The sequence below is a fragment of the Diabrotica virgifera genome, chromosome 7, assembly GCF_917563875.1.
Source record: "Diabrotica virgifera virgifera chromosome 7, PGI_DIABVI_V3a".
In the NCBI taxonomy this organism is placed as follows: domain Eukaryota; kingdom Metazoa; phylum Arthropoda; class Insecta; order Coleoptera; family Chrysomelidae; genus Diabrotica; species Diabrotica virgifera.
In genome coordinates, this window is record NC_065449.1 from 141,213,299 (window position 1) to 141,239,538 (window position 26,240).

Sequence of the window (26,240 nt, forward strand, 5' to 3'; positions counted from 1 at the left end):
AAAATTTTGAGTAAACTTGAACATAGTGGTTAATATATCTTTAAAAATAACGTGGCTAACTTTGCTCGTAATTAACCTAGGCGAAAAGTTTTTTTTTTTGAAAATTCGTGTAAAAATATCAGCTTTTCAAATCCCAACGCAGATTTAGTCAATATGTTAATATGGTTATTCAAATTGTTTATAAGCCAAAAATGATTCTACTTTCGTAAAATGTTTTCAGAATGGTAAAAATGACTTCTTATTGATTTTTTAAATAAGTTGAAAATATAAGTATTCTTCTTTCCTGTGGTTTTCACAGAATTGCTGTATCATTATTATTTTCTGAACAACATTGCAAAAGCTCTTTGTGATAAACAAATCGAATGAAATTTAAACTAATTGACAAATCGTCTGGAAATTTGTTGTGCATTATGTGGACTATTTGACTCAACATTTCATGCAATATCAAAGTCTTAAGTTAATTTTTGCAAAAGTTATAGCAATTTTTTATTTTCGAAATTTAGTTTTATTTTGCAATTTCCCAAGTAACAAATAATCGAATCAAAATTCAAAAACTTTCATTTTAAACCTTTGCTTATCTACTAAAAGATGAATAATCTAAATAAGATATTTAATTACCTTATTTTTACCTGTAGTGATTTAAACTAAAAAACTGTCATATTTGACTCTTATTTGTTAATAACTAAAATTCTTGTCCGAACTGTGACGGGAATTGTTGTATTTATAATGTAAAAGAAGCAACCGAAGAAGGAAAACCAGTAGAAAGGAAATACAAAGAAAAAATATAGCGGTTAAAAAGCAACCCAGAAAAGGAAAGACAAAAGAAACTATGTAAATCATATGGTAAAAATGTCAGAAAAAGCTGCGCAAGAAAACGACCTGAAAATACAGTACAATATCATCCGAAATTTGACAGGGAAAACACTAAACATTAATAAACAAATCAAAGATAAACAAGGAAATATAATTACAACAGAACATAAAATAATACAAAGATGAAAAGGACACTGCGAGGAAATATACTCCAAACATCAGATATAAACGAAGATAATGTAATACAGGAAATAAACATTAGAACAGTTGAAATTACGAAAGAAGAAGTACAAAACACACTGAATCAACTAAAAAATAGCAAAGCCGCTGAAAGCTACAACCTACCGATAGATTTAATAAAGGCGGACGCAAACGAATCAGTAGAAATATTACACAAACTCTTTAACAAGATATGGGCCAACCAGGAGCTCCCACAGAAATGGAACGAGGGTGTAACCATTAAGATACCAAAAAAGGGCGATTTAAATAAATGCTAGAATTGGCGAGCAATAACACTGCTAAGTGCCGCATTCAAAATAATGTCAAATATCATATTGAATAGACTGAAGCTAGAACTAGACAAGAAACTAAGACTAAGAAACAACCAAGAAGGTTTTCGCGCAAAACGCTCCACTATCGACCACATTTGTACTCTATCTGTACCTCTGTATCTTGTACCTGTACCGCTGTATCTCTTGTACTTTATAATTATCTTGGAACAAGCTAGTGAATGGCAAAAAAACATAAACATGTTTACTTTGACTTTGACTTTGAAAAGGCCTTCGATAGTATAAACAGAGAACAAATGTGGAAGATTCTAAAACTATATGGACTACCGATAAAATACATCAACTTAATCAGACTATTTGACAAGAAATATAGAGCCAGACAAGAACATGCGGGAAAAATGGTAGTATGTAGATATAGCTATACAAAGCGGAGTTAAACAAGGATGTGTGCTATCCCCGACATTATTTCTAATAATAACGGACTGGATCATGCAGAAAGTAAGCGATAATAAAACAGGTATTAGATGGAAATTGCATAACTAGTTGGAGGATTTGTAGTTCGCAGATGACATTTGTCCCCTAACCGAACATAGCAGCCATAAGCAAAAATAGATCGACACGCTTGCAAAATACTCCAAGGTAATGAGCCTGAAGATAAAGACAAAAAAACAAAACTTAAAAAAACAGTAACCAATAAACTAAAATTAAAATACAAGGAAGACAAATACGGGAGGTAGATAACTTTACATATCTGGGATCAATCATGGAAAAAAGGCGCTAGTAGATCAGATGTAGAAAAAAGGATAGTAAAGGCACAATATGCACTCATTATATAATCATATAATGCATTAAGGAAAATCTGGAACACACGCGATAGGTATATCAGAATTAACCAAAATCTTTAACAGCTGTTTTAAGACTATATTGTTGTATGGCGCAGAATCTTAGAGACAGGAAGAGACAACTAGCCAAAAATTACAAACCTTTATAAATAAATAGTTGAGGAAAATCCTAAAAATATACTGGCCAGATAAAATAAAAAACATAGATCTACGGAGAAGAACAAAACAAGAGAAAATAACAGTCACGATTAAAAGAAGGAAATGAAAATGGATTATACATACTCTGAGGAAGGATCGAAATAATATAACCAAACAAGCACTCGAATACCAACCAGACGAAAGAAGAAGAAGAGGAAGACCTGATAATAGCTGGAGAAGAACTGTAACAAGAGATCATGAAAGAATTGGCGTTGAGATGGAGAGAAGTCAAACAGAGAGCGAGAAACAGAGAGCAATGGAAAATACTTGTATAGCAAATTTCGAAAGAATAAAACAGAAAAGGATGCGCTAAGGAGAGAAAGAGAGAGAGAGAGAAAGAGAGAGTGTGAGAGAGAGAGAGATAGAGAAACAATACCGATTATTTATCAAAATAAAATTTAATAATAAACCTAACCTATCGAAAGGCTCATCAAAAAATTATTAACTTTAAAAAATAAACATTTGTCAAGGGTATATAGTGGTATTGTTAAGTATATTACATTATCACTTATTCCATCGAATCTTCCGAGATCCATAATCTTCTTCCATCGAAATAAAATAGAAAATTTAAAAGTTTAGAAAATACATTATCCATAACTACACCCAAGAAATAAGTTTTTCTAACCTGATTTAAGAGTATAAAAACGAAAAGAAACAATTTACAGCAAATCCTTATCGTATATCCGAGCAAAACCACCTAGTTGGCAAAAGTTATAAATATAATTTGTCTGGGTTCTTCAACTAAATTCTCACATAAACACGACCAAGGTTAAATATTTTACTTGATACCATAAGTACATTGTTGCCAGTATAACGGATGCCAAAGCGAGCGCTAACTGTATGAAATAATTCTTGTTAATATACACGCTGTATATTGATCGGAAGTCACGAAGAGTCAAATCTATACAGAAGCCACGAGGGACGCAAATGCAATATATATATATATATATATATATATATATATATATATATATATATATATATATATATAATATGTATATAATGCTATGTCTGGTCTCTACTTTTGTATGGTGCAGAAGTATAGACACTAAAATTAAAAGATTGGAGGTGTGGATTAATAGACGGAGAGTAAGATAATAAGGAATAAGGAAGGTCTTTTTTTGTTTTATGGCATAGGGCATAGACATTAGTCATTCAGGCAGTTGCAATAGATTCTCCAGTCAGACAAATACACAATCCTATCCCTAATATGAAAATAACGGACAATTAATAGGAGAAAGAGAAAATACAGTTACGAAAATAAGGGGTCACTTGCTTCTCCTCTAGGGGCCCACCAAGACATTTTTAGTAGGCATACAATTTAGTATTCAAAACTTCTTCTTCTTCTTAAAGTGCCTATTCGTTCCGGATGTTGGCGATCATCATGGCTATCTTGACTTTGTTTACCGCAGCGCGGAACAGTTCAGTGGTAGTCGTATTATACCACTTTCGTAAATTTTGAAGCCAGGAAATGCGTCTTCTTCCCGGTCCTCTTTTACCATTTACCTTCCCTTGGAAAATCAGTTGGAGAAGGACGTAACGTTCTTGATTTCTCATTACATGTCCTAGAATATGTATTAGGATAAACAAAGGATGCAAATCTAAATTTACACACGAGCATTGATTAATAACTACTGGGTAGATTTTATTCAATGACACGAGTATGAAAAATTCCATACCCACGTACAAATCTCATAGAACCGTGCATGTGTCTGACAAGAAATTTATAATGACATTGTACCTTAGTTGCGAGCCTGTAGCCAGCAGATATTGGATATTGAATGGTGCATACATATTAAATTTGATTAAATTTTTATAGAGGGAGTTTGAAGTAGAGGAAGTATGCGAGAAAATTATTATTCCATGTTGCAGAAGATCGAAAAGCCTTCGCCCTGGTGATCTACAACGTCGGATAATTCTTATTTGGTATGTGAAGAAGAAGAGATAGATACTCCTCGACCTAATAATAACCTTCTCATCGCCAATCGTCACCATCAAAATATTTTAATTAAAAGAAAGGATTTAATGTTTATTGTTTGAGTTTTTAGTCATTTATAGGTTTGTATTTATATTTACATGATTCATGATTATTAGAATAAAACAGAATAAACCTTCCCATTATTCATGATTATGCTTATTTAGGCAATTAAAGTCAGTCTTAAAGTCTGTCCTTTTTTATAATGTTGAATCATGGAACTTGAACGAAAATATAACCGAAAATTGGAAGCATTTGAGATGTGGCGATATCGGAGAATTCTTAAAATCCCACGGACTCTCCGGATCACAAATGAGGAGAAGAAGGCGCGAAGAACCGAAAGTTGGAATATTTTGGACACATTATGCGAAATGAATCCAGATATGCCCTCCTACAACCTACAAGTCATCCTGCAAGAAAACATATTAGGAAAGCGAGGTCCAGTGAGAGGAAGAACATCCTGGTTAAAGAACCTCAGAACCTGGTTCAACACAACATAATATTATGTGCAGCTATTCCGCGTTGCTGCAGATAAAATAAAAATTGCCACCCACATCCAGAAGAAGAAGAAGCCAATTAAAGAGGCAAACGTTGACAACAAACATGAAGAATAATTCAGAGTGATTCACCGCAGTAAGCGAATGAGATCGAGAATCTTAGTAATATAGTCCATTCTTTCACGGTTTTTGCTCTAAATTTTAAAGAACCGCTTGGATTGACATGAAATTTGGCATACGCATAGCTTACATGTTAAAGAAAAAAAGTGATATTGTGCCGACGTGTGCTTTTGCCCTGGGGGTGTCCCAAAAAATATATGTCCAAAACAACTCCGGAAATGGGTAAACTGACTAATTTTAAGTAACTTTTGTTCTATAGAGCTTTTTCGCCAAGTCAACACTTCGAGTTATTTGCCAGTGAATATGTTCATTTTTCAACAAAATAACCACATTTTTAGACGGTTTTTCGCAAATAACTCTAAAAGTAAGTATTTTGTCGAAAAAACCGTCCTTAGCAAAAATATAGCCTATAAAAAAGTAAAAAAAAAATGGTGTACGCGTTAGGTCTCTGGATCTCGTAGAACCAGAGTTATAGCCAATTAAATATATATTCATATTCACCAAATTTCAAATAGAATATTTCGACGTGAAATATCCAAAAAATTAAGCACTTTTTGGGGAAAACCCATTTTAACTTTTTTTAAAGTGTTTAAAAAAAGCTTTATTTCTGTTTTTACGAAAAGTTTCTAGCATTAAATTTAAGCAAGTTACGCTCAAAATAAAGTTGGTCCCTTTTGTTTTTGCAAAAAAAAATCGGGAAGACCACCCCCTAATTAGCAACTTAAATGAAATTAATCGTTGCCGCTCCATAAATTATTTTACTTATATTGTGTTTATATGATCTGTAAGTTTCATCGATTCACAGTGTTTATTTTTGAAAAAATTTGGTTTCAAAGTAAAATTTTTAAAAATTTAAATTTTGAAAAATATGCTTTTTTTCAAAATAACTTAAAAATTGTTAGAGATACCAAAAGTCTCGAAATACAAAAAAAGTCAGATTTGCTTTTCTGAATATCATGTATTTTTTTGTTTTTCTGTTAGACAAAAATTGATCAAGATTTGGTGTTTCTAAATTTGCATACATTCGTGATCAGTGACTCGTTCAACCCCTTTTAACTACAGCCATTTCAATAATAAGGACTTTGAACCGATGAAACTTACAGATCATATAAACAATATATACACGAGTCAAGAAACTTGTGAAGTCGTTACGATTAAGTTCATTTAAGATACTAATTAGGGGGTGATTTTCTCGATTTTTTTACCAAAACCAAAAGGGACTAACTTTATTTTGAGCGTAACTTGTTTAATTTTGATGCTAGAAATTTTTTTTATAAAACAAAAATAAAGCTTTTTTAAACACTTTAAATAAGTTTAAATGAGTTTTCCCCGAAATGTGCTTCATTTTTGGTTATTTCACGTTAAAGTATTCCACTTGGAATTTGACGAATATGAACCTATATTTCATTAGCTATAACTCTGCTTCTACTAAATAAAAAAACGTGATATATTCACTATTTTTTTAAATTTTTTATAGGCTATATTTTTGCTAAGAATCCTTTTTCGACAAAATACTTACAATTTGAGTTATTTGCGAAAAACCGTCTAAAAGCGTGGTTATTTTGTTGAAAAAATGAACATATTCACTGCCAAATAACTCGAAAAGTATTGACTTAGTGAAAAAAATCTATAGAACAAAAGTTACTTTAAATTAGCCAGTTTACCCATTTCCTGACTTTGTTTGGACGAATATTTTTTAACCCCCAAGAGGGGTGAAAACCACCCCAGGGCAAAAGCACATATCGGCACAATATCACTTTTTTTCTTTGACTTGTTAGCTGTGTGTATGCCAAATTTCATGTCAATCCAAGCGGTTCTTTAAAATTTAAAGGTTTTGCAATATTTTACCGTTAATGAATGGACTAATAGATTCAAACATTATATCCGGAATGAGATGCCTTGATGATGATGATGATTCAAATAATCTATTTCCATCCTTTAGATTTTTCGGATTCAGATTTGTGATTTCAACTTTCCTTAAATAATAATAATAACAATAATATTATGTAGACTTTGTTGCAGTGTCAGCGTACATTATTATTTCGTCCCATTACAATAAAACTTGGATATTCTTTAATAGTGTCTATTTTAAATTTTTACGGGAGTTCCTGGATGGACGCCAATGTTTAGTATATTTTCAAGATTTTCTAGGAATTTCTTAATTCCAGGCTGATTCCGAACGCAAGTGCACGCTTTCAAATTTTATGAAATGTTTGACACCATTCTCATGAGAGTACGTAAGAATCGGCAAGAATTCGGAACTTTTAGGCCTGAATCCCGCGTACCACAAAAAGGTTTATTAATAGCAAGCTGAAAATTTGTTAATAGTTTAACGGTGTCTAGTCGGACAAACTTTGATGTATGGGAACACTGAAACAGAGAAAGTTTTAATTATGGAACGTGATTTTAATTGTGGAACGTGTCATCCTGGCAAGTTTATGATGGTGAAAACTAGTAGCTTGTTTTTAATTTTATCAAACTTTATATAGGAAATACATACAGTGCTCTTCAGATTAAACTACCCACCTTAAATAACTTTTAAACTACTGATTTTTGGAAAAAACGCAAAAATATGTCAAATAATTTTTGAAGGGGGAGACATTATGCCATACTTAAGCTTGACGGGAAAGGCACCCTCTCACCCCCGTATCATCCCTTAATTTTTTTTTAATACTACCCCCTTTTTTATTTCATATTTGGATTCTCCTCTTTGTACTGATTTCAAAAATGTATAACACTTGATGCTTAAAGTGATTAGTTTATGAGAAAATTTAATACAAAAGCAAGAAAACTGGATTGAAAAAAATTATTTTTTAACAATTTTATTACATACAAACATTTAGAATGAACATTTCACTACCAAAAATTTTAACAATAATTTATTATTGTTATGTTGTTGAAATGTTCACTCTATGTTATAAAATTGTTAAAAAATCATTTTTATTCAATACAGGCTTATTGCATTTGTATTTATTTTTCTCATAAACTAATCACTTTAAGCATCAAGTGTTATACATTTTTGAAATCAGTAAAACGAGTAGAATCCAAATATGAAATAAAAAAGGGGGTAGTAATTAAAAAAAAATAAGGGATGATACGGGGGGTGAGAAGGTGCCTTTCCCGACAAGCTTAAATATGTCATAATGTCTCCCCCTTCAATTATTATTTGACGTGTTTTTGCGTTTTCTTAAAAAGCAGTGGTTCAGAAGTTATTTAAGGTGGATAGTTTTATCTGAAAATGGTGGATAGTAAATGAAAATTTATATACAAAATATTTTTGTCCGACAAATATGTTGGGCATTTTAATAAGTCCGACACGTAGGAACATGTAAAGTGACAGGAATTATGTTGTTGGTAAATTATTTGACTGCTATTATAGCAGTCTGATTTTTGCATGAGAATTTAATGAAAGGGTAAAAAATCAATTAGAAGTTCTGGCCGACAAAATACATGGGACCGTAGTCTGACGTTCGAAACCTGTAACCTGTTTCACAATTAAAGCTTCCCTTGTTCCAGTATTCCCGTACATCAAAGTTTGTCCGATTAGACACCGTTAAGCTATTAACAAATTTTCAGCTTGCTATTAATAAACTTTTTTTGGTACGCGGGATCCAAGCCTATTTTGTTGCTCATTTAAAATCGTTTAAAATTTTAATATATTATCTACTTTAAGTAAAATGAAATTCTACATTAATATTTACAAATTATCAGATCGTTTAAAATGACTGACAGAACGTATTCGTATAATTGTTATTTAGTGGAATCAATGGAGTTTTTACTTATAGCCCAGTAAATGACTATTTTGGAGTGTAATTTACAGGGTCACCACCGAATTGCATGATTTTTGCACCGAAATTTTGATTTGGGTTCTACTTAACCTCCACTTCAAAGTTGGACTTGTGTCGTTGGTTGCTTGTACTAGGGGGGTGAAAATTGGCGGGGTCCTTTAGCAGAAATTGTGAATGCTGAGCCTTATATAGGTACAGCTACCGGAGCGAACCATGGCCGGTGAGAGAAATTCTCACTGCTAAAGTTTAGGTGGGTGTACGACCAACGACAGCGTTTGTCACCGGCCATGATTCGTTCCGGGAGCTGATATTTTTGCCTGTCCAAATAATCCTCAATTTTGTTTAAAAAAAATACCACAATGTTTACTTAAATTAACTTTGAAAATATAATTTGTACCGTAATCCAAATGATCGTAATTTCATTTGAATGTTGTTATACCTATACTTTTATTAGGTAAAGACAATATTTACTTGATACATAAAAATTAAGGAAGTTTTATATTACAGGAAACATTATTGAAATCAATACTGTATCTATCCTTCTTATTTTCTTGTTAAAAAAAGTGCCCCTCAAACTTTTTGAACCCATGTTCAATATGAATTCTTTATACTAAATATAATTTCCATTATAGTTATAATACACAAAACATAAACCTATTCTGTAGGAGTTGTTACTAATATCGCGAGACAGGTACAATTATTGTAATACTCTGGACTAATTAGCAAAATTCATGGAAAAGTTATTTACCAGCAATTTTATTGCTGGAATCGAATTATAAGATCCTATATATTAATAATATAGCTATGCAAAGTCCGCAGATAGTGTGCTACTTTTTTTATAAACAAAATGGCGCCGACAAATCGTATTTTTTCAATTATTGCCCTATAACTCCAAAGATTTTAACATTACAACAAAAACATCCAAATAAAAATTGACCGCAATTAAATTCTGCATAGAGATATGTTTTTCCTGATTTGCTCTGACGAAAATTTTCCTCGGAAAATGCGAGTTATCCCAACAAAAACTCTAATTTTCAAATAAAGTTTTAGGTAAGTAATTATTAATCAATAATTAAATAACTTAGTGATATCAGAGCTTTCTTGGTATAGATTGTAATTCCAGAAGCCGGTGATAATTAAACGAATATTTTAGCAACAATTCAATTGTTAATTAACAAATTACGATCGCAATAATAACCAAAATAATCATAATACATTGATCAAACTTATAAAGATTATAAAGATGAGATGCTTATTTAATATTTTATCGACAAAATATAAATTTTTCGTTCTTTTGCATAATTATTAAATTTTGAAAAAAAAAATAGTTATAATACGCTGGTCTAATTAGTAAAGTGCAAAGAAAGGTTATTTACCAGCAATTTCATTGCTGGAATCGAATATTATGATCCTATATATTAATAATATAGCTATGCAAAGTCCGCGGATAGTGTGCTACTTTTTTTTATTAACAAAACGGCGCCCCCAAATCGTGTTTTTTTCAATTATTGGTCTATAACTCCGAAGATTTTAACTTTACACCAAAAACACTCAAATAAAAATTCACTCCAATTTAATTCTACATATAGGCATGTTTTTACCGATTTGCTCTGACGAAAATTTTCCTCGGAAAATGTGGGTTTTCCCAACAAAATCTCGAATTTTCAAATAAATTTTTTGGGCAAGTAATTATTTATCAATAATTAAATAACTTGGTGAAATAAAAACTTTCTTGGTATAGATTGTAACTGCAGAAGCCGGTGAAAATTAAACGAATATTTTAGCAACAATTCAATTGTTAATTAACAATTTACAGTCGCAATAAAAACCAAAATAATCATGAGACATTGATCAAACTTAGAAAGATTATAAAGATGTGATGCCTATTTAATATTTTGTCGACAAAATATAAATTTTTTATTTTTTTGCATAATCTTTAAATGTTTAAAAAAATAGTTATAAACAAATTAACATTTCTTAGAAATTTTTATTTTATTCTAATTTTAAAAAATACTTAAAATGCGTATTTCAAAGGTCTTGAAAATGAATGCTTCAAAAAATTTTTCCAAACATTTGCAAAAAAGTTATGAAACAGCAAAGTAAATATACGATTGCCCCGTTGTTATAATGTGTTTTAATTGTTTCAAAGCTTAAAAGTGAGTCTGTGGTACAATCTAATTACTCACAAAAAATATCAAGTATTAGTTCATTGGTTCTATTTTAATCAAAAATTAAAAATTCTTTTTTTTTTGTAATTTTTAGCGCGAAAGTTGGCTTGATACAGATCCGGAGATGTTCACTTGAAGCGACTGACACGCTTTAAACTCGCGCGAGGTGTGTATGTGGACGGGTATAATACATAATACATAGCTACGGTACTGTATTAGTCTACTTTCGCGCGTGTAAATCACAAAAATAAATATTTATAATCTTTAATTAAAATATAACCATTAAACTAATAATCGATATTTTTTGTAAGTAATTAGCTTGTACTTTAAACTCACTTTTACGCTTTGAAAGAATTAAAAAAAATTATAAACAACGCAGTAATCGTATGTTTATTTTGCTGTTTCATAACTTTTTTGTAAATGGTTGTAAAAAAGTTTTAAAACATTAATTTTTAAGATATTTGAAATACGCATTTTAACTATTTTTTAAAATTAGAATATAATAAAAACTTTCTGATAAACGTTAATTTGTTTATAACTATTTTTTTAAACATTTAAAGATTATGCAAAAAAATAAAAAATTTATCGATCGTAAATTATTAATTAACAATTGAATTGTTGCTAAAATATTCGTTCAATTTTCACCAGCTTCGGGAGCTGTAATCCAAACCAAGAAGACTTTTAAGTCACCAAATTATTTAATTATTGGTAGATAATTACTTATCTAAAACTTTATTTGAAAAGTAAAGATTTTGTTGGGAAAACCCGGATTTTCCGAGGAAAATTTTCGTCGGAGCAGATCGGAAAAAACATATCTCTATGCAGAATTTAATTGCGGTGAATTTTTATATGAGTGTTTTTGTTGTAAAGTTAAAATCTTCGGAGTTATAGGGCAATAATTGAAAAAAACACGATTTTCGGGCGCCATTTTGATTATAAAAATAGTAGCACACTATCTGCGCACTTTGCATACCTATATTATTAATATATAATCATAAGCTTCGATTCCAGCAATAAAAATGCTGGTAAATAACTTTTCCGAAAAATGGCCTATTCTCCGATAATCAGCCCAGACTATAAGCAAAAGGGCGATCTAGCAGTGAACGACCTAAAAAACGCTGGTGTGACCGTTTAGCTGTCACACCAGCGTTTTATATGCTGCCAACCTGAATTGTTATTGAATTTTTTGCACCCTACCCTCTTATCTATGATTTTTTGGTGTATCTGAGGAGACATTTTGTATTCCGTGGTGCAGAGATAAACATCCTGTTTAGGACAAAAAAGAGAAACACGACCTAATTGAAGCTGTTCTGAGAATACCAATAAACTTGTCTGAGATTGATGAACAAATTGAGAAAAATAAACGAAAGGCAGAAGCACTACGTTCATCCTGCCCAGTTTTCACAAATTTCACAAGTAGGGACATTTGTTCATTTAAAATCGATTATCAGTTCGAGGGTTATTCGGGAGAAAAATTTTTGCTTTTTTTGAAATAAATACAAACACAAAATTATTTATTTAAAGGTAAAATTAATAAATGAACAATTCGAAAAATTAAACGAAGACCCAGAGGTGTTAGTTTCAATAACTAACTAATAACAATGTATTTTCACGCATGCTGTTAACCTTCCGATGACCAACCTTTTTTTGTTACACGGATGACCAACGGGGGTAATAAATGACCCCCAGTCAAAAATGACAATTGACAAAAAAATTAAGTTGTTTTAAGAAATAAAATAATGTATCCGTAATTTTAATGTTAGTATTGTATCAATAAAGGATAAATAAACATTAGTAAAACATATTTTAATTACAACTTAACAAAAACAGGAATCATCATTCTGAACATAGAACTAAAGAAATTTTGAAATATACACTAATTTACGTCGCCACAGGTTTAACAAACAATTTTTTTAATATTGGAATGTTTCTTACAAACAATTCCACATAATAGACGGTATTTACTTAATATAAAATTGGAACATGGAAGGCCAAGGGAGTTCGTCTTTGACCCCAAATTCAGAAAAAAAATTTCCGTAAAATATACGGAATTTTTTTATTACAAAATATGAGGGTATCTAGAATGATATTAAAGTCAAATAAAAAAAAATAATGAGTTTAAAAATGAAAATATTTCTGAATTTATTAAATAAAAACATACATTGTGGTCAAAATTTACCCTCCTTGGTCATCCGAAGCTTAATAATGTGACATGTTGAATTTATATTAATTTATGTGAAAAGTCAAAATTGACATTCATGCGTATCTGTAGCAACGACGTGAAAACAGCCAATGTTGCTGTAATTGGTTGTTTTTATTCACATGACCTGAAATATATAAATTTCATTGGATTTCTAAGTAAACAAAACATTTTCATTGTAATTGGCACTCTTGCAAAATTATCTAACGACTGAAATTGGTGGCAGGGATTCTACACAGACTGTCGAGGAAAAAAGCATAAGTACCGTTTCAGAATAAGACACTTGTGTCTGACACCGGTGTCCGCCACCGGTGTTGAATTGCAGCAAAGCATTTTTGAGCCACTAAAATCAGCCAGACATTCAAAGTGACAAAAGACACTTAAAGAAAGAATTTTTCCTGTATACCATTAACACAAAAATTTTTATTGAAAAATCCTTTGTAAAAGGTATAAAAACTTTTATTAAAATCCCTTTAAGGGCTACATCACAACGGATTTTACAAAATATCATCAGTGTTAAAAATAAACAGGTTGCATGCTATCTGAGCCACCAAAGAAATACCAGGGTGAGAACCCTTTAAATGGTATATACATACAGTCCGTCTAATTTACTTACCGTTGCACGTCATTATTTACGTTAGAGATCTAATTTGACATTGTTGCCCAATTACAAAAAATTCTTGAATTCATTTTAAATCAAATACATCATATAATTTTTGCGGAAGTGGATTATACAGCAAAACAAATTAATATTCAATGTAAATAAATAAAAACTTTAGAAATAGAAAACAAGAATTAACTTATAATCTTACGTTAAAGTACCTACATAATAAAAACAGTAAATATAAAGAAACAAATACTTATAGTAAAGAATAAAAACAAATATGAAGTGTCATCACCACAACTGTCAAATAAATGTTACCAATTTATGCCAAAATATCACCTTCGTTCGATTACAGTTACAGTGTGTTCCGAATAAATGTGCTTCATAAAAACGCTTTATAATCCATTTATACAAATTAAACGAAACATATTATTGTGTATTTCTTTAAGTTAACATTAATAGAAATCTTTAAATATTATTTCTACGCGTACATAATAAAATATGTCTAGTGGCTGTAATGCCAGTGTACTCGGCAAAATGATTCTAAAAAAGAACAGTATAGTTATTTTATAAATGCATATTTGCTTGAAATTCCATAGGATGGATATAATTTATAAGGAATTATGCCCTTAGGTGAAGTATGAACTTTCCCATCACGTGGGATGTAAAGTGAGTTGTTTTGTTTCTACATTATGACAGTTTGATGCCCAATCAACTGTCATAATGTAGAGTTGCTCCAAGAGTTGCCATCAAACTGCCGTAATGTAGAGACAAAACCACTCACTTTACATCCCACGTGATGGGAAGGTTCATACTTTACCTAAGGGCATAATTCCTCATAAATTATATCCATGCTATGGAATTTCAAGCAAATGTGCATTTATAAAATAACCATACACCATTCAAAGGGTTCTCACCGTGGTATTCCTTTGGTGGCTCAGCTGGCGTTCAACCTGTCTAGTATAACACTGATGATGATTTTGTAAGAAAATCGAAAACGTTCTGTTATGATGTAGCCCTTAAAGTGATTTTAATTTAAGTTTTTATGCCTTTTACAAAGGATTTTTCAATAAAATTTTTTGTGTTAATGGAATACAGGAAAAATTGGCTGTTCAAATAAGTAATAAATTTAATGAAATTTTCCTATGCATTAGGAGTTCGACGGTTAACAGTTAACAATTGGTTTAAATACAGAGTGGGCCAAAGAAAACAGTCCACCTCGATATTTGGCAGTATTTATTAGATTTTAAGGAAATGACGAAACAGGTCAATTGTTGATCCAAGTGGGACACATTTTTACGGTACATATATTCTGTCATTTGTCAACCCCCTTCCTTCCACTTCCCCCACCCCTTATTTTTAAATAGGGAATAGGGGTCGTGTGCTAGCTCATTTGAAAGGTTATTCAATTCTCTATTTAGTAATATTGACATTGACATAATTATTTATACAGGGTATCCAAGAAAAAATAGTTTGAATTAAATTAGTTGGCATTAAAAGAAGAATGTATGTAATTTATTTAACTAAAAAGACATTCTACTGCTGACAGAAAACAAAAAAAAAATCTTTATTTGATAAATAAACATTGTTTGTTGCTTAAATTCAATATTCAACCAAACACGAGGCAGATGGGTGGCAGCTTGAACATTGAAATTAAGCGAAAAGCAATGTTTATTTATCAAAAAACATTGTTTTCTGTTTTGTGACAGCAGTAGAATGTATTTTGAATTAAATAAATTACATACATTCTTCTTTTTGTGTCAATTAATTTAATTAAAAACTTTTTTCTTTGACACCCTGTATAAATAATTATGTTAATGTTTATATTACTGAATAGAGAATTGAATAACCTTTCAAATGAGCTAACACACGACCCCTATTCCCTATTTAAAAATAAGGGGTAGGGGAGGTGGAAGGGAGGGGGCTGACAAATGACAGATGTATGTACCGTAAAAATGTGTCCCCTTGGATCAAAAATCGACCTTTTTCGTCATTTCCTTAAAATCTAATAAATACTGCCAAATATCGGGGTGGACTGTTTTCTTTGGCCCACTCTGTATGTATTTATTATGAAATGCTTTGAAGAATTCCAAAGGTGTGGTGTTTATTAATGGAATCGCTACAAATACATTCATATATTTGCTAATGACCCATTTTATTTGTCAACATCCCAAGAGTAATCTAAGCTCATTTATAGCAGAAAATTTAGTCCAAGCAAATAATCAATTAAAACAAATGGTGGAGACAGACGTGTAGTGGACTATAAACTGAAAATTCTACTTGACGTTTAATTTTATAAAGCTTGATGAATATTCTTGCGTAGGGAATTTTTGTTCTTTTTGGGCTGCAATATCTTCGAACTTAGTTCCTTTTTAAAAATTGTTCTGGTCCATATCATAAGTTGTAAATTTTAAAGTTTAGTACAATTTGCCTTCTAGAAATCGAAGAATTCTTGTTTTACAACCCTGATAGTTGTGTACATCTTCATGGATTGCTTTGTTGCGATTATTTTTTTAACATCGTTTATTTATTGCAATCTGTTTCTACAATTAAAAAAAAAAACAATAATCAGTAGGTTTATCACATTAACATAGGGGAGATCCATCCAGTGATGAAAATCCTTTGCGATACATTTCTGATAAAAATATCTGAGATATAAATAACAATTTACAAAGACATATTTTACGAACATATAAAAAAACATCAATAGTTAAAATACACACACATTAAATTATAATCTACGTTTCAGTAATTACAGGTACAGAAAGGTCTAATGGGTCACGGCGTTTTAGTCTTCCTATCCTCGGTCGCTTAAGTAGGTCTTGCGCAAGCGTATTTGGATGCTTCAGTAGTCTGTTTTTGCAGGTTCCACTGAGTGAGACAACGGTGTCTTTAATGTTTTGGATCTGAAGGTCTCGATGTATAACATAATTAGGCACATACCACGGTGTATTAGTAATATGTCTCAAGACTTTTGATTGGAAACGCTGAAGTTTCAGTAAATGGGAATTAGATTATGTACCCCATATCTGAATACCGTAAGTCCAAACTGGCTTTTTAGGATAGATTTATACAATATTAATTTATTGTATAGACTTAATTTGGTTTTTTTGTTCATGAACAAATACATTTTCCTGTATATTAATCCGAGTTGTAGTCGTTTTTTCCAGATGTGCTTTTCCCCAATTTTTCGGCTGTCAAAATGTATTCCTAAGTATTTAACATCATTCCTTGTGGGTATGATGGTATTGTCGATATGCACAGATGGTACACTTCCCCTGCATAAAGTGAATGGTATATGTGCAGATTTGCTGCCATTTACTTTAACTCGCCACAGTTTTAACCATTTCTCTAAACCATTTAAATTGTGTTGTAAATTTTGGCACGCTGTAACTGGAACCGAGCTAGAGGCCATTATAACAGTATCGGCTGCATGGGTAGCAGTTGTGCTGTTTGCTCTTGTGGGAATTGGAAATATCTGCGGTGTAGAGTAAGTATAAAGTTGGTCCCAGTTGGACCCTGGGGTACTCCTGATAGAATTGGAGTTATGTTTGATACTGCTTCATTATGTCTAACCTGGAAGTATCGATTGGTAAGATAGGATCTCAGAAGTGTATAGAGAGGATGGGGAAAATGAGTTTTTATTTTAGATAACAGCCCATCATGCCATATCAAATGCTTGTGGGACATCCAAAAAGGCTGCAGTGCAGTATTCTTTCTTTTCAATTGCATCTCCTGCTACTTTGGCAAACCTATGTACCTACAATTGTTCCATGTTGTTGCCTGAATCCAAACTGGTACTCCGGTATCAATTTCTGTCTCTCGATTATAGGATTCATTCTTTGAAGGAGTAACCTTTCAAATATCTTAGAGATAATTGGAAGCAAACTGATTGAACGATAAGATGATAGTTCGTGTGGATTTTTATTTGATTTCGGTATTAGAATAATTTGTGCCATTTTCCATTGAAACGGAAAATAGTCTAACTTTATTATAGCGTTGAATATGTACATAACCAACCGAAGTCCTTCTTCAGTTAAGATTTTGCAGATTTTTCCCGATATTAAATCATACCCTGGAGCTTTCTTAATATTAAGATTTTTAACTAAATCTTTATTTTCATTTATTTTGATATTTTCAATAGGAGGTGACATCTGATAGGGTACATCTATAAGCTCTTGTGAACGAATTCTTCTTCTTAGGGGTTACGATGGGGGGTTACGATGCTTGACCTCCATTCTTCCGGTATTCTGTTTTGTTCTATTATTTTTTGGATTCATTTTAATAGTTGTTTGGTCAGATCTTGTCCTACGTACTTTAGTTCCGTACTCCGTACTCCGTTTATTCGATATTCTGTCCTTTCCTGCTGATTTTCAATTTTTTGAAATTTCCTTAGTGGTTGCTTTGCCTCTCCTTACTCAATGTTTATTTCTTCGTTTGTCGTCACTTCAGGTGTTGGGGATTCATTATCGTCACCTTTATTAACAAATAGAGATCGAAAGTAGTCTGTCCATGTTTCCTTCAGCATTCCTAAATGCATTCAGCATTTAGTTTTTCTTAGTTCGTTCATCTCTTTTCTTACTCCTTTGATCTTTCTCCATATTTCTTTTTGTGTTACGTAGAAGTAGTGTGTTTCACTTGAATGTATATTTGTGTTGGTATTTGTGGTAAAAAATGTGTTGTTTATTCTAAGTTCGTTATTTGTGCAAAAGTTTATCATCAGTTCCCCCTTTTCGTTTTAAATATTCTCATTTTGTTTTTGCTTAATTCCGGGTATTAGGTACTTGGTTGCCTATTCGAGCATTCAAATCACCCAGTATTATTATCTTCCCTATAACGTAATCTACTACAAATCTACAAATTAAATGTGTATTTTATAATGATAGTCTTCTTCTTCTTTCTTTACTTTTGGCGTGCATACTAGTGCATTCGCCAGCACATTTCTTAGTAAGTATTGCATTTGGTCTGGACCAAGAGCTAGGCAACGTCGGAAAAAAAATCATTTTAAGACGGCTGATTCTTTCATATATTGTTCCCTATGCTTCCTCAAACACCGTACCGGCCATCTGGCTACTGATACAGGTTGCGTTCATTACTGCGCAGCACACTTGTACAGGTAAACATATCGAATTTAAAAATTTTCGTCCTAAAATAATTTAAATTCAATATACAGGGTGATTGATGAGTGTGATAAAGCTCAGAAGATCCGCTATAATAATAGATAGCAACAAAAGTTAATAATAAAAATTGTGGCCAACTTTCAGGTTCACATTACGAAATTAGTTAGATTGTTACAGGGTGTTCGATAACATAGTGGCAGACCAAACTTATGTTTTTTTTTAAATGGAACACCCTATATTTTATTTTATATTCGAAATCCTCTTAACTTCCCCATAACAAAAATATAAAGGTTTGTTATGTTATGTAGGGCTTTTACAAAGTTATAACCAATTTTTTATGAAAATCGTAACAAGTTCAGCTCCCTGTATAAATAAAAAAAGCACAACAGCGATGGTTTATTGGTGCCATATTTTTTTGTTGATTGTGAAAATTTTTAAGAATTGTTGATATTGCTAATTTTTCTTATATCGAATACAGGGTGAGTCAAAACGCAAGTACATTCTTTTCTCAGAAATTTAAAATGGAATACCCTGTATTTTATATTACTATCGAAAAATATCATTACCGTACTTTAATTTTTGTATAATATTCCCTATGCCTAAATTTGTCAGTTTTCGAGATATTTTCATTTTTCAGAGCAAGTTACTAATTAGGGTGTTCTATTTAAAATTACTGTGAAAATAATGTACTTGCGTTTTGACTCATCCTGTATTCGATATAAAGAAAATTAGCAATATCAACCATTTTTATAAATTTTGACAATAAACAAAAAAATATGGCATTAATAAACCATTGCTGTTGTGCTTATTTTTATTTATACAGGGAGCTGAACTTATTACGATTTTCATAGAACATTGGTGATAACTTTGTAAATACCCTGTATAACATAGCAAACCTTTATATGTTTGTGATGGGGAAGTTAAGAAGATTTCGAATATAAAAGTTCCATTTAAAAAAACAAAAGTTTGGTCTGCCACTATGTTATCGAACACCCTGTAACATTCTAACTAATTTTGTAATGTGAAGCGCAAAGTTAGCTATAATTTTTTGTTATTAACTTTTATTACTATCTATTCCTATAGCGGATCTACTAAGCTTTTGCACACTAATCAATCACCCTGATTTTGTGTTTAAATACCTGTACAGGTGTGCTGCGCAGTAATGAACGCAACCTGTATCAGCAGCCAGATGGCCGGTACGGTGTTCGATGAAGCATAGGGAACAATATATTAAAGAATCAGCCGTCTTAAAATGATTTCTCGAAAACGTTGACGGATAATTACGCAGTCTAAAAAGTTGTTTAGGGTTAGATATAAGAACCCAGCAGAGTTATAACTTTGGGTTAGCTTCTTTTAAAATAATGATGTTTTATTTACATGTTCATATTGTTAATGCTTAAAAATTTATTTTAAACCTCTAATTGATTCGTGTTAATATTTTGTAATATAACTTTGATGTTAGAAGTCTCAGCTGCTCCTGCATAGCGTGTAGCGCTTTATGTATATCCCATGAATTGATTTTATTAATTGGACAATGAAGAAAAATGTGGTCTAAATCTTCTTCCTGTCCACACTCACTGTATGGATGTGATAGTCTATTCTCAAGGAAACATGTGATAGAATCTGAGACACTTGACAGAATTGAAATTTTTGTATTGCTAATCATCATATCTTTGTTCGAGATCATACGTTATCTAAATAGTTTTAAAAGTAAAAGAACTAATCAGATTTGTTACTTCTTAAAACGTGTTAATCATTTGCCCTACGTCCTACGTCGTTTTCGAAATTGTTCTTGTTTACTCACGTATCTAATTCATAAAAACATGAATGAATGTAATTCGACACAATTTTTTCAAACCTTGTTACATCTGGACAGCGTTCAAGTTCAGTTCAGTAAATGCTACCAAAAAATCACATTAATCTATCTGACTCGATCTTGGCCGCTAATCAAAACCTTGAATTTTACTACGAGGTCTCGAATTAAACGTTAATTTATGTTTCTAAAAGAAAAAGCTCAAAAAGCTGTAAATGACTGTAATAAAAAAATTTAATATTGAAAATGATAAAACAAATAAAAGTTTTTTAGTAAGCATTCGCACTGTCACTTGTAAAACATAATTTACAATCTCAAGAAAACTGTTAAGCCTTGAATGTTATATTTAATCAAGGTGGATTTTCTTTTGAATGTAAACATGCAGCAGCGTTCTGGCTAAAAATAAAAAATCGTATATGGAATCACCATGTATGTCAAACTAATGTTTATTTCTTTTGAAAAAACCTGTTCATTGATTGCCTAAATTGGTATCTTTAACACCAAAACGGAGACAATGAAATTGGCAAAATGTGCTATTTTCAGACGAATACAGGATATGTGTAAAATTATCTGACCGACGAATTCGTGCACTAGAGGTCGAGGAAAACAAACAAGAACAGAAAATGACAGCTGACAGATCCGTCCACAGATATAGAAGAGGAAGTAGCATGTTCCGGGGAGGCATTATGCTCGTAAAAAACTCGTTTAATTTTCATGCAACTAACTTTGAGTAGATACGCTGATTTAGTTCTAGAACCTGTATCCTCATAACATGCATAACAATACACCTCCACATACCAGCAGAGTGACTACATAGACACCTCCTTGACGCAGAGGATATCACTGTTCTGGAGTGGTCTGCTTGCTGGCCCGACCTTAACTATGTAGGAAATTTGAGGGATATGCTTAAAAGAAAAGGTATTTCTTTTTAATTTTTTAATTCGCAGCTTTGTTTATAATAATGATTAAATGATTACTTATTAGGGTGTTCAGAAAAAACCCAAAGTTTAAAAATGTTGATCTCCCCGGCTGTTTTCTGGTGATAGGTAGCGTATAAACTCCCAATTTTAATTTTCAGCCCAAAATGTTAATCCTAATCCTTGTTAGGGTTTTGGGTAACCCACCAAAAATTTTTTTTGGGTTTTTCAAAGATTTTTAATTATTTTTAATCCATAACTTTTTGTGAGAAAACAAACAAGTAAACTCAGTTTTAAATTTTATTTTACATATATGTTCAGAAAAAATCAAAATCCATGTTAACAAGTTTATATGGGGATTAAAATATAATAAATATTACCCATTCTTCAGGTTTATTGCTCTTTCTCAAGATATCTTGAGTACCTAACTATTAAGATTAATCTCGTTAAAATAAACAACACATTTTTCTAATAGGTACATTTGAATATAAAAGAATATACAAATCTCTTACAAACAATTAAATCTTACAAATAACGTGCTTTTATGAAATCGACAAAACACTCTCTGTGATTTTTAACTACTTGTAACACATTTCAGACAAATTTCAGACATTGCATTGCCCCTAACAAAAGATGAAAAAAGCAAGGCAAAGTGTGTTGCAAGTATGTAGTTGAAAACCACAGAAAGTGTTTTACCCGTTTCAGAAATGCAACTTTTATTAATCTTAAAATAAACTTTTACTCATGTAGTTATTATTTTCCATTTAAATCAATTTGTAACAACTTGGTTCATTTCTTTATATTCAGATGTATAATTAGTAAGAACAGCCTCTCACAAACGATGAAAAAAGCAAGCAAAGAAGTGTGTTCTCCACCACAGAAAATGTTTCACCCATTTCAGAAATGCAATAATTTTGATTAATCTTAAAACAAACTTCTACCCATGTAATAGATTATATTTTCCATTTAAATTAATTATTTGTAAGAGATTTGTATATACTCTTGTATATTCAGATATATTAGTTAGAAAAATGATTTCTAAAAAACGCTTTCTAAAAAATGTTTCTTTTATAAAATTAGAAAACATAATATTATTATATTAATAAAGAGACTCCGAATTCGCAATGTGTACCTATTCATAAAAAGACCTTTTTTGATGCAACAAAGTTAAATCACATCTAAAAATACGACGTGACAAATAAAATGCATAACAAATATAAATTATAGACAGCTAATTTAGAAACTTTCGTAACCTTGGCGTTTACATTTTTTCGTTGAGCCCAAATCTTTTTGCTTAAAATATCCTCCACAATCCACAATGTTTATGAATGTAATACACAAAGCGGAGATACATTGTTTGCAGTGGCGGAAGCTTGGAGTGGCGATACCAAAAACAGCAGCCGTTAAAGCACGTGATTTTCTTTTTTATTCCAAGGCAATAAAAAATTAATTCATTTTTTCGGTTTTCTTTTAATCTATTAGCAATACAATGAGAGGCTAATCGTAATATGTGGACTGCTTGAATTACTTAGCAATAAAACATTGAAAAACGGTTGTTTTAATACTGCATAAGAATTGGTCAAGTTGCCTATTAGTTTCTGTAAGGTGTAAAGCATATCCCTTTCAGCACGTATAGGCCAGAGTAATAAGACAAAAATATACCCTGTTCGTGACACTTGAGCAGCCAGGGTACTGAAGCATTTTTTCGACAAGTAATACCCATAGGAACAAATTGTAACTATTTCCTGCGTAGGATCTGGCGGCCATTTTTATTTATAAACAATTAACTGTAAAAAATGGCATTTTTCCCTTTTTTTCAAATTAATGGAAAACAGTGAAACTTATGATTTTTTTTAGTACAAATATCTTTGAGATTATGGAAAAAGCTTTAAAATGACATATTACAAAGTTTCATATACATACTCATTTATTGTTCATATAATTGTGAAAAAAGGTAGGAATTGCAAAAAAAAATATTTTCGCAATAACTGTTGCAAAAATTATTGTACAGGTTTGAAACCTCATTTTGTCAAATGAGGGTTCTTTGGTGCTTAATATGTGATAAAAATTTCAAAGCGATTCATTCAATTGTTTAAATTTTATTCCAATTGTTTATCTTCCTGTCAGAGAGCATTTTTTTGCAATAACATAAGTCAGAAAAAAAGACGTTAGAACCATTCCACAGGTGTCAAATGGAAGAGCATTAGCTATATTTGCAACTTGGTTTAAAGAAAGCGAATAAAAAATGCTTTTATTAGTAATAAATAATTATGCAAAAGTATCGTAAATCTTTCCTTATAAACTTTTTGAATAACTTTTTCCAAAAAAATTAACTTTTTTCCCCCTGTTTTAAGTGCACAACTACCAAGTAATGTTATTTATATCATAATTGATAAAAAATTGTAATAAATATCTATAATTTCTTATATAACAAAATAAAAAGTTTATAAGGAAAGATTTACGATACTTTTGCATAATTATTTATTACTAATAAATGCATTTTTTATTCGCTTTTTTTAAACCAAGTTGAAAATATAGTCCATGCTCTTTCATTTGACACCTGTGGAATGGTTGTAACGTCATTTTTTTCTGACTTATGTTATTGCAAAAAAAATGCTCTCTGGGATAAACAATTTTAATAAAATTTAAACAATTGAATGAATCGCTTTGAAATTTTTATCACATATTAAGCACCAAAGAACCATTATATGACAAAAATTTCAAAGCTGTACACTAATTTTTACAATAGATTTTGCAAAATTATTTTTTTTTTGCAATTCCGACCTTTTTTCGCAATTATATTAACAATAGATGAGTATATCAAACTTTGCAATACGTCATTTTAAAGCTTTTTCTATATTCTCAAAGATATTTGTACTAAAAAAACCATGTTTTACTGTTTTCCATTGATTTGAAAAAAAGGGAAAAATGCCATTTTTTGACACTTAATTGTTTATAAATAAAAATGGCCGCTAGATCTTACGCAGGAAATAGTTACAATTTGCTCTTATAGGTATTACCTGTCGAAAAAACGCTTCAGTACCCTGGCTGCTCGAGTGTCATGGAAAAAACCTTATTACTCTGGACTAGTAGCCACACGATTGTGTGGGTTTGTTTTGAAACGATATAAAAAAAACTGCTTGAAACTGCTTAATCGTAAAATCTAGCGTTCATTACGAACGACTATGGTCGTGCGTGTAGGTTCAGTATTGTGCTTTGCGCTACTCGACGCGATTGTTAAGTTTATTTTGTTTCGACAGTCACAGCTTGTCTTGCAAAAATGGCGGGTCGTCATTTCCATAAGAAATGTAGGTAGGATTTTGTTATTAAAAAATGTCAATAATAAAATGTAAATGCATGTAGACTACTAACACATGTCTGTAGAAAACACCTATACATACATATTTTAAAAAATGAATATTAATAACCTTAGAATATCCAATTACATTACTACTAACACGATTGTGTGGGTTGGGTGATCGTTATTGAATTTCTCTTTTTTTTGCAGATTTTGACTAACAAACCAGAAGATGTCGAGGCGTTAATGAACATTATAAATGATGATTCAGAACTACAAGGCTTTAGTGAGGACTCAGATTCTGATCTGACGTGGTGTAAGGAGCTAAATAGCCTTCCCAAAAGCCTCGGAGACAGTGATTCCTCGGATTCTGACCAAGAAGAAGATACTCGTGAGAATTCCCTAATTCAGAACAAAAACCCGCCTTTTCAAAATGACACTGAGGTTCCTGGTCCTTCCGGTATAAGTGCAGCTCCCGTATTAGATCAACCACAAACTACTGAAGACCTTAGTCAGCCTTAACTACAGCCAGATTTTGCAGAAGATCGGGTTGTAAAAGCAGAACCCGTGTTCGATGTCTTAAGTGCAATGTTTATCTATGTCTCACCAAAGACCAGAACTGTTTTTTAAAATTCCATACAAAATAATGTGTTGTAATGTATTAGATTTTTATACCATTTGCTTAAAATAAAACCCAGCCCACAATTGTGTGGGTATGTATTTCTAGACACCCTGTATAAAGAATTATTTTATTATTTTTCCTGTATTACTTTACACATAAGAACATAGAGTACAAAGTTTCGAAATATTTGTTGAACATTTTTTGTTGCCGTGCTGAAAGGGATATTAGTATATCGTCCCAGGTATCTCCAGCAATATAAGAACTGTTTGAATACGGGGTGTTTTGAAATCGCTGAGCAATTACAAAGTGGTGTATACAAGCACATGTGGTGACTGTCCAAAAACTTACATCGGTCAAACTGGCAGAACATTTAGCAAACGTATAGCAGAACACAAAAGGACTTTTAATAATAGAAAAACTACCCACTTCACCTTCTAGATCATAATTATTTTTTTATTGAACAGTTTCAAATCCTCCATATTCAAAATAAGGGCCTTAAGGTATCTTTATTAGAATCTATGGAGATTAATAAATTAAAAAATACAGACTATTCTGAAGCTCCTCACTCTTCAACCTATTAGCTCGAGATTCCAATGTAAAATCACTACGTTTATGACGTAATTAATTAAAATCACATTTTTATATAAAAAGAATAGGAGAATAACAGGTTGCCAGTCAAAAAGTCACCGCAAATATGTATTTAATTAAATTAATAGTAATTAATTTTCGAAAAAAAAATTGTTCATGAAGTAGATG

The 26,240-nt window shown here is 31.4% G+C and overlaps 1 protein-coding gene across 1 annotated transcript; it reads left to right on the top strand.

Annotated features, from left to right (window-relative positions):
- The first annotated feature begins 24,740 nt into the window (after positions 1 to 24,740).
- On the top strand, positions 24,741 to 25,607 carry LOC114337592 (uncharacterized). Its single transcript, XM_028288073.2, has 2 exons — positions 24,741 to 24,872; positions 25,073 to 25,607. Exons 1-2 carry the CDS (start codon positions 24,750 to 24,752, stop codon positions 25,382 to 25,384), a joined length of 435 nt encoding a protein of 144 aa, XP_028143874.2. The 5' UTR covers positions 24,741 to 24,749; the 3' UTR covers positions 25,385 to 25,607.
- The last annotated feature ends 633 nt before the right edge of the window (positions 25,608 to 26,240 follow it).

Bases quoted from the DNA above. Each gene is read 5' to 3' on its own strand.
- LOC114337592 (XM_028288073.2), top strand. From the start codon at position 24,750: ATGGTCGTGCGTGTAGGTTCAGTATTGTGCTTTGCGCTACTCGACGCG. The intron at 24,873-25,072 runs GTAGGTAGGATT...TTTTTTTTGCAG, and splicing joins TCGTCATTTCCATAAGAAAT to ATTTTGACTAACAAACCAGA.